This window comes from Octopus bimaculoides, chromosome 2, assembly GCF_001194135.2.
Source record: "Octopus bimaculoides isolate UCB-OBI-ISO-001 chromosome 2, ASM119413v2, whole genome shotgun sequence".
Classification (NCBI taxonomy): Eukaryota; Metazoa; Mollusca; class Cephalopoda; order Octopoda; family Octopodidae; genus Octopus; species Octopus bimaculoides.
In genome coordinates this window covers 70,337,790-70,347,524 of record NC_068982.1, presented here as the reverse complement: position 1 = coordinate 70,347,524, position 9,735 = coordinate 70,337,790, and the positions used below count along the sequence as shown (strand labels likewise).

The 9,735-nt window shown below is 35.0% G+C and overlaps 1 protein-coding gene across 4 annotated transcripts in view; it reads right to left on the bottom strand.

Annotated features, from left to right (window-relative positions):
• LOC106875332 (STAM-binding protein) overlaps nt 1-9,735 on the bottom strand; it is a 29,414-nt gene that overhangs the window by 1,553 nt on the left and 18,126 nt on the right. For 3 of the 4 annotated variants that reach the window (XM_014923423.2, XM_014923424.2, XM_014923422.2), the window contains exons 5-9: nt 8,804-9,165; nt 5,067-5,265; nt 2,955-3,092; nt 1,910-2,022; nt 876-978 (exon numbers count right to left, since the gene is read on the bottom strand). In XM_014923423.2, the coding sequence (XP_014778909.1) occupies nt 876-978; nt 1,910-2,022; nt 2,955-3,092; nt 5,067-5,265; nt 8,804-9,165 (915 nt within the window). The remainder of the gene's footprint in view (nt 1-875; nt 979-1,909; nt 2,023-2,954; nt 3,093-5,066; nt 5,266-8,803; nt 9,166-9,735) is intronic. The other variant, XM_014923426.2, reaches the window with a different exon arrangement.

Here is a 9,735-nt window from a genome sequence, read left to right as displayed (position 1 = left end):
TATTCTATCGGTCTCTTTTGCCGAACTGCTAAGTTACGGGGACGTAAACACACCAGCATCAGTTGTCAAACGATGCTGGGGGGACAAACAGACACACAAACATACATGCACACATACATATATATACATATATACGACGGGCTTCTTTCAGTTTCCGTCTACCAAATCCACTCACAAGGCTTTGGTCGGCCCGAGACTATAGTAGAAGACACTCACCCAAAGTGCCACGCAGTGGGAATGAACCCGAACCATGTGGTTAGTAAGCAAGCAACCTACCACACAGCTACTCCTGTTTGTGTTTCCTTGTCTTAGAAAACTGAACTCAATAAAATTCCATCCAACTCTTACAAACAAGGAAAAGTGGACATAAAAACGATGTTGATTTATATCATGTCCCTAAAAATTTCCTGCTGAGTAGTGTAGTTATACTCTACCTGTTCACTGAATTTAGAACATTCATTTTGTGGTAGTTGTTAGATACTTTTTTAAATACAGAAGAAAAAAAAAAGAATCAAGGATAATTCACTCCTAGATTCAAGAGGATTACTCACATGAAATACAAATCTTCATTATGAGACTTGTTGCTCACTGGTTACATTACCAAAACAACTTATGTATTATTATAGTTAAACTGAAACAATTTAAGGCCTTGCTCAGAAATCTAACAAAATTAGACTATTTTTAATATTGAATCTCCCCATCAGTAAATATTAAGTTGATTCTTGAACTTTAGAATAATAGCCTTAAATTGATATTTACACAGAACACAAGTGGTCTATTACTTTATATATATTCCGCTGAATTCAACCAAGTTCACAACAGATAAACAGTGTACCATGAAGAATAGAATTAACAATTTTATGACAGGAACTTACTTGGAAGAGAGGTGGTTCTTTGGGATGTACATGGAAGCCAGCTTCCTTACAAGATGATATAAGTGGTAAACCTCGTTCAGGAGTTAACATGAAAATACCAGTTCTGTTGAAATATAAGTGAATAATAACATTAAATTAAATATATTTCATTCAATTTATTAATCCACACTAGAGAGGCTAAACTTTAATTCTGTTCTATTATCTCAGTCGTAACTTCTTAAATGGAGATAAAAGTTACAATATTAGTTTTGTGTCTTATGAAAATGAAAAAAGAAAAAGAAAACATTTACTGAGTTTTATGACTATTTCAGACCATTTACTGATAGGTCAAAAGTTTCTCTGCAATCAGAAGCTTTGTACTGTGTTCTCAATCAACACCAGGTATCATGCAGTAAAAAAAATGAGAAACACCTGCTCTCTCCTAAATAGTATGGTAGTGCATTGTAGATTGGTACCCACATAAAATATTGCATCATCAATTTGTAATACTGAATACAAAGTGATCTAGAAAGAGAATATCTTCTCAACCTTTTGATAATCCTCTTGCTAATTAGAGTGAAAAGGGGAAAATGTATCAAATGTTAAACCAGAGATTAATGTTTAAACTTTTGAAAATTAATTTCTTATAAATTTTATTTCAACAATACACTTCACGTTCCATGCTTTAACCCTTTGCACACCAACAAACTCAAGGCTACCTTTGATTCTATTATACAAACTTTCTGTTTTCAACTGAACTAAAAATCTTACATTAAAATTTCAACTTATGTTCAAAACACCAGCTCAATAATAATGGCAAAGTTATTTTACTAAATTCTTTGTTATTTTCAAAGTTAACTGAAATCAAAGTAATGCATTTCGAAAGAAATTATGGTAACAAATGAATTAAATAAAAATGTAAACATTGAGCAATGTAATCTCTGACATGAAAAGATAGGATGATCATGGCCGGATTGCTTTTGATCATAGATTTACTCAAAAATTACCAGAGTTAAAACAATAATAATGCACATTATGAAAGTCTCTGTACTTACTCATTGTATTTTGGTGAACATACAATGGCAATAGCTTCTGGCATCATTATTTGGTAAGAACAATGTGTATGTAGATCTACACTAGATAAGAAGGCTGTTTGACTCGGGTGAGTCTTCATAAATAAAAAAAATATTGAAAGAAAAATAAATACAAATAAGTTAATTTATCACACAGTATAAAAAAAAAGTAAACTGTTATTATATGGTTATATGACAAGACACCTGTGTTTGTCCCTCAAAACACCTGGTGTAAAACCACTTCCTCTTTCTCAAAGAATTTCACACACACACACTTAGTTGAGGGATTATTTTCCTCTTTATCCCTGTTCTTTTTGTCTTGCAAATTACTTAGTAGCACAAGAGAAGCACTCAGTACACACTATAAAGTGGTTAATATTAGGAGGGGCATCAAAATTGAAAGTGGACTCATCGCAGTACTGCAGCTTGCCAGATCCTGTCAAATCCACCATGCCAACAGGGAAAACAAATGTTAAAAGATGATACATACATTCACTTTAGCTTCTGTTTGCAGTCAAGTATGAAAGCTTTTCTTTTTTTGCATTGCAAAAGATAGTACAAGATAATCTAGCTTCTCAAAAACAAAATCAGTAACATCTATTTTAGAGGGAATTCCTCATTATGGTCTCAGAAAATAGTTACTGCTCACATTTTGTAAGAGGAAATGTTTTTAACTATAAAATATTTCCAATCAGGTCACAAGCATCATCATTCATCATTGAACGTTTGCTTTCCATGCTGGCATGGGTTGAACAGTTTCACTGGAACTGGTTAAGGCTGGAGAGCTGTACCAGGTTCCAGTCTGATTTGGCATGGTTTCTATGGCTGGATGCCCTTCTTAACACCAACCACTCTGAAAGCGTAATGGGTGCTTTTTATGTGCCACCAGCACAGGTTCCATTTATATGATACCAACAACATGACACTGGCAATGGCCAGGACTATGATTTCGGCCAAAATGCTTAAAATTTTTTTAACTTGTCCAACCTAGCAACAACAAAAAATACAATTCAGTTTGCCTACTTACATGGATCCATCCAAAAGTAATGAGGTCATGAGAGTCTATGTAATCAAATAATTCTTCTTCTTTTAGTGTTGTACATGTGTCTGATGTCCCAGTTTGTTTAGGAACCAATACATGCGTGATGTGGAAGTTGTTTTGACGCTGAAATCAGAATTTTATAGATTTAAATGAAAGCAATTGTATCTTTCAATGGGAATTTACTGACAGGGCTCCCCATCACCACTAACCTTACAATTAATACTGGGATTGGTAGTTTGCATCAACTGAGCTCTCTGACACCAACTGTATCAACGAGAGTGTACTCTAAATCTCAGTCATTTTCACAGCTTTCAATTTAATCATTTTTGACTGTCATGGACAATGATCACCTACGCATTGTCTATTACACACCTGCTGTTGTATAAACCCGTCTGGAAAATGGTAGTTGTACAACCCTAGTATCTTCTACATATTTTCATTAAAGAGAGACATCATAAACATTGTCAACTTCATTTCGTATAACAGTGCAAAAAGAAACTGTTATAGACAACTGGCCTACTCATCAACAATGCACTGTTGAGATCATTCCAGTCTGTACAAAATCTGGAACTCTACAATATCCTCTTATAGTAATCCTACATTAATTCTATAGTCAGGAGCTGATGAAGGCTGGGTTTCTTATTAAAAGAATTGAATATACTTCAGCTCCAGCGACCAACCCTTAATAAAATACAAATATATCCAAAACTCAGATGTGTTACACATGAAGAATGATGCATGCACCATTTACATTCGTTTTATACAGCATTCATGTAAAAGCTCTAACTTCTCTCTAAAAACCGATTTATTGCCAAGAAGTCAGCATCTTCTATTATGAGGGGAAACATCTTGCTTGGAAACAAAGGTTGGTGACAAAGCGCATCCAGCTGCAGAAAAGTCTGCCTCAACAAATCCTATCCAACTTAGGCCAATATGAAAGAGAGGATCTTACAATGCTGATGATGCATCATGATAAGCAACATTTTAAAAGGAACACAACTTCCAAAGTAATTCAAACTTCATTGTTATCTTAACATCCACTTTTCCATGTTTGCAGGAGTCATAAGGAATTTGTTGAGGCAGATTTTCTACAAGCAGTTGCTAACAATTACTGGTTTTGAAGCAAGGTCATATTTTCCATGACCTGATATGTTTTTCATGAAAGACTGAAACCAAACAACACTGCTTGTATGATGGTGATGCTTGTTTACAACCATCTCACAACGTTAAGACAAGGGTACACACATACAGTCAAACATACAGTCAAACATATACAATGGGCTTCTTTTGGTTTCAGTCTACCAAATCCACTCGCAAGACATTTGCTCAAAGTGCCACACACTGGGAATGAACCAGAGACCACATGGTGAGGAAGAAAGCTTCTTAACCATGCAACCATGCCAATCCAAATATCATCATCATCATCATCGTCGTTTAACGTCCACTTTTCATGCTAGCATGGGTTGGACGATTTGACTGAGGACTGGTGAAATCAGATGGCTACACCAGGCTCCAATCTGATTTGGCAGAGTTTCTACAGCTAGATGCCCTTCCTAACGCAAACCACACAGAGAGTGTAGTGGGTGCTTTTACATGCCACCGGCACGAAGGCCAGTCAGGCGGTACTGGCAACGGCCATGCTCAAAATGGTGTATTTTATGTGCCACCTGCACAAGAGCCAGTCCAGGGACACTGGCAACGAACTCGCTCGAAAGTCCTTACACATGCCGCCGGCACAAGTGCCAGAAAGGCGTCGCTGGGCACAGGTGCCATCACAATTTCGCTTTTGCTTGCCCCAATAAGTCTTCGCAAGCTGAGTTTCGTGTCCAATGAGGGAGACGACTTTGGCATGGGTGCCAGTCGTCAAATTTAACTCGATTTCGATTTCACTTGCCTCAACAGGTCTTCGCAAGTGGAATGTAATATATATAAATATATAAACGTACACACTTACACACACCAGATTTTTAAACGAAATCTGCCTGCAAGGCTTTGGTCAGCCTGTGGCTACAGCAGGAGACATTTGTTTAAATTCAAAAGCATGTGTAAAGAAACAAACTGCTTAACCACACAGCTATTTGATGGAATTAAACTCACCAATTTCCCAGCTAAAATGCCACAAGTTTCTATATTTGCTGCAGTGTTTGCCCTCGCAATTTCCAAAAACTTCTCTGACAACTGAGAAGGTACCATCATAGTTCGGAGGCCATAAATACTACTGTCAGTGGATCCTATGCTTGTTAAATGATTGATGCTGGGTTTTGTGCTTCGGTCTACTGAAGGTGGAGTAGAAGGACTGAGAAAGTATAAAAAGAAAATAGAATTAAATATACATATTGAAATTACTTTGTGAGGTGATGCTGACAAGATCTAAAAGAAAAAAAGAAAAAATCATGGAAAGAGACAAGCAAAGGTTATGAAAGTTATAAGCTAAGGAGCAAGTGAGAAAAAAATAGGTGGAATGTAGAAGAGGAAATTAAGAAAACATTGCTAATCTACATAAACAACTTAGTTTTTGTCAAGTCCTTATCGTTCAACATAAACAAGCTTCAATGCAGTTGTCTAACCTAGCTACAAATGTTTCCTCAAATCACTCTACCATATAGGAAAAAAGGAAGAATAAATTCGACAAATAATCCAAAATATACAAAAAATGACTAGAGAGTCATGACTACAACATCTCTATTCATAAATCTATTCAATCAAAGCTGATTAGAAGCAAAACAAACACCAACTATAGAAAAAGAAATAATTATTCTTCTAATCAACTGTTTGTGTCAAATATATCAACTATGAAAAAAACTTTATTGCTTTCTTCATCAATAAAGTTTCTAAATAAATATTTTATTATTTTCAGATCATATAATAAAAATTATAAAAACAATACACATAGAACTGGGTATTCAATCAGCAACCTGAGATCTGAAAAGCCTTTCCAAAATGAATGGAATATATTACAGAATAGAATTTGACCAGGAGTTTTTGCTAGTTCCACAGAAAATTCTTTCAGTAAAATAAAATATACTGACTAAACAAGAAATAACTTTTGTTTATTAAAAAAGAATGAAAATGCACAGTATGCAAAGAATGAAAATGCACACAGAGATTACATTTGACACTACTGCAAATTTAGATGTAGTAGTGTGCTTCCCAACCAAATGGTTTTAGGCATAGTACCTTAAGTGTTTAGTCCTGAGCCAATCAAGGCCTTGTGAGTGGATTCATAGATGGAAACTGAAAGAAGATAACTATGTATGTTTATGTGTGTGTGTAAGTGCCTCCTTACCTTGACATCGCACAATAGTTGTAAATGAGCATCACTTTCATACAAATGCAGTCCCTTGTTCCCACTTGGAAAGTATTATCTTGCTTGGAAACAAGTAAAACCTTAAATTCTGTCTGAACCAATGCAAGCATGGAAAAATGGATATTAAAATGACAATGATGATACTTTAACATAACATCACAAATGAGTTAATAATGGAGTCAACAGTACTGACAAAACACCTCCCCTAAAAACTATGGTTTTCTGTCTAACTGGAACCCATTATTATCATTCTTATGGCAAGCTGGCGAAATCATTAGCATGCCAGACAAAATGCTTAGTGGCATTTCTTCCAGCTCTTTAGGGTCTGGACTCAAATCCCACCAAGGTCGACTTTGCTTTCATCCTTTTGGGTTAGATAAAATTAGTGCCAGTTGAGTACTTGAACCACTATAATTGACTAGTCCCTTCCTCCCAAATTTCAGGCTATGTGCCTATAATAGGAAGGGTTATTTAGTCAAACTTCATTAAGGTCAACATTGCTTTCACTCAGAAAGGATGAAAGTAAAGTAGCTGTAGAGTGTGGGAGTTCAGAGTAATCAATTTGCTCCACACCTTGTAGCTAAATCAGAAATCATTATTACTATAAAACTGAATATCCCAGATAATACCATTGCATTGTGGAAGAGTCCTATCTCTTTTACTCTTTTACTTGTTTCAGTCATTTGACTGCAGCCATGCTGGAGCACCGCCTTCAGTCGAGCAAATCGACCCCAGGACTTATTCTTTGTAAGCCTAGTACTTATTCTATCGGTCTCTTTTTGCCAAACCGCTAAGTTACGGGAACGTAAATACACCAGCATCGGTTGTCAAGCGATGGTGGGGGGACAAACACAAACACACAAACACACATACATATATATATATATATATATATACATATATACAACGGGCTTCTTTCAGTTTCCGTCTACCAAATCCACTCACAAGGCTTTGGTCGGCCTGAGGCTACAGTAGAAGACACTTGCCCAAGGTGCCACGCAGTGGGACTGAACCCGGAACCATGTGGTTGGTAAGCAAGCCACTTACCACACAGCCACTCCTGCGCCTATATAGCCTATAGCCATTTAATACACATTTACTACAACGTTCGCCTTTTTGTTTTCCATAATATTATTATACATTATTAAGAAGCAAGTAGTTTTTTCATGCATCTATGGTCTGACCAAATTGGAGATGCATGGCAATATTATTTTAACAGTAATATATAATAATCATCATTGCTGTTTCCATGTCGACTTTTCCATGCTTCTAGGACACAGACAAAATTTGTTGAGACAGATTTCCTATAATTCAATGCCCTTCCTGTTGCTAATTTCATTTGTTTCTATGCAAAGCAATATTTCACCATAACCAGACACGTTTACAAGGAAGACTGGAGATGAACAACTGACAGAGCTGGCATGAAAGTGACACTTGTTTATAACTAACACACATCAATACAAGGATGTACACACACATGTATATATATCGTGTGTGTATATATGTATATATATATATACAGAAAGAGAGAGAGAGAGAGCAACTTTCAGTTTCCATCTACCAAATCCATTCAGAAAGCTTTGGTTGGTTGAGGGCTACAGTAGAAAACACTTGCTATTGTGCCATACAGTGGGAATGAACTTCTCAACCATGTGGCTGCGAAGTGAGCTTCATAACCACAAGCACTAATTATGAAAGAAATTTGTATATACAGTAAGTATATGTGCTCTAAACGGCTATCATGACCACCACTACAGCACAATTGTTTTGCTTTCATCACGTGGTCAAGTACAATTGAAAAATTTCTAATATGATATATTTTGAGAATCTAAACACTTTAACCTTCATGTACCCAAAGCTGATAAAATAAGTATCAATCATGCTCTGGAGTTTTTACAATTAATTGCACATCACCTCACTTCAAAACATGTGATCATTATCATTATCAAGATTTTAATATTCCCATTTCAGTGCTTGCATGGGTCAGATGGAATTCATGAAGACAGATTTATTCAAGCCAAAAGCTCTTCCTGTCATGCAATGTCAAGACAACACACACACACACAAACGTATGTGTGATTGGGCTTCTTTCAGTTTTCGTTCACCAAATACACTCACAAAGCTTTAGTCAGCCTACAGCTACAGCAGGGGACAGTTGCTCAAGAAGCTGCACAGTGGAACTGAACCTGAGATCATGTGGTTGAAAAGCAAACTTTTCAAACACACAGCTGTACCTGTGCCTTGTGCCAATTTGAAAAATCATATAATTTATAGCACAAATGTTAGGTGTTAACAGGCCCAAAATATACCTACAAAATACGTTGACTTAAAATCTACATTCTTCCTTCTATGGAGTCAAAATGAGATCTAAACTGCATAAAACATTGGAACTTTTATCAAATTCAGCAACCAGAATGAAGACAGCCAAAATATTTAAATACTTAAAAGACAAGGAAAGGATAAATATTGGAAGGGTTTTGACTAGGAGAGTTAATCCATTAGACAGTGTCGACACATTAGTTTCTACCTGGAAGCGTTGCTAGAGTTTGCATCAAGATTCTTCTTCAAATCCCGGGGTGGCACTGATGGTTTAACAGTAGATGGTCTACCGGTTTCTGTTGAATTACAGAATGGGGCAAGTTCCTCTGGTTCAGCTAAATGAGATTCAGGTCCTAAATCTACAAGTGGACCTAAAGATACATTTTCTGAGTCTTTGTTTTTAAGAAGCTGTATTTCATCATTTCTATACCGTTCTTCTTGAGCTCGTAACCAACGTTCTTCAGCTTCTTGTTTCAGTTTATCAGCTTGTGCTTGTTCTTCAATACGCTGCTTCTCTTTGATCTCCTCCAGTCGTCTCTTTTCTTCTGCAAGTTCTGCTTGGCGTTTTTTCTGTCAGGGTAAAAGTTAAAATTTAAAAATTCTAAAAATTATTGAAAAATAATGCAATATCCAATATTTACAAGGTTTTACATATATATATATATATATATATATATATATATATATATAATGATAATAATATTAGGAATAAACTCCAAATTTAGAGCTAAAAACTCAATTAAATTCAATCTATCAAAAATTAAAAATTGAATTAAGTTTCACAGTATATGATATATAAATTAAAGAAAAAAAGCAAAGTTCATGAATTCATCCATAAAAATCCAGTCACATATACAAAAAATTAATAAGTAAATACACGATGAATAAGTATAAAATACAAAGTAAAAATCATAAAATAATAATAATAATAATAATAATAATAATAATAATAATAAAACATTATTATTATTTTATTTTATATTATTATTATTATTTTATGATTTTTACTTTGTATTTTATTATACTTATTCATCGTGTATTTACTTATTAATTTTTTTTCTATATTTGACTGTGGATTTTCATGGATGAATTCATGAACTTTGGTTTTTTTTGCTCTAAATTATATATTTATATATACTA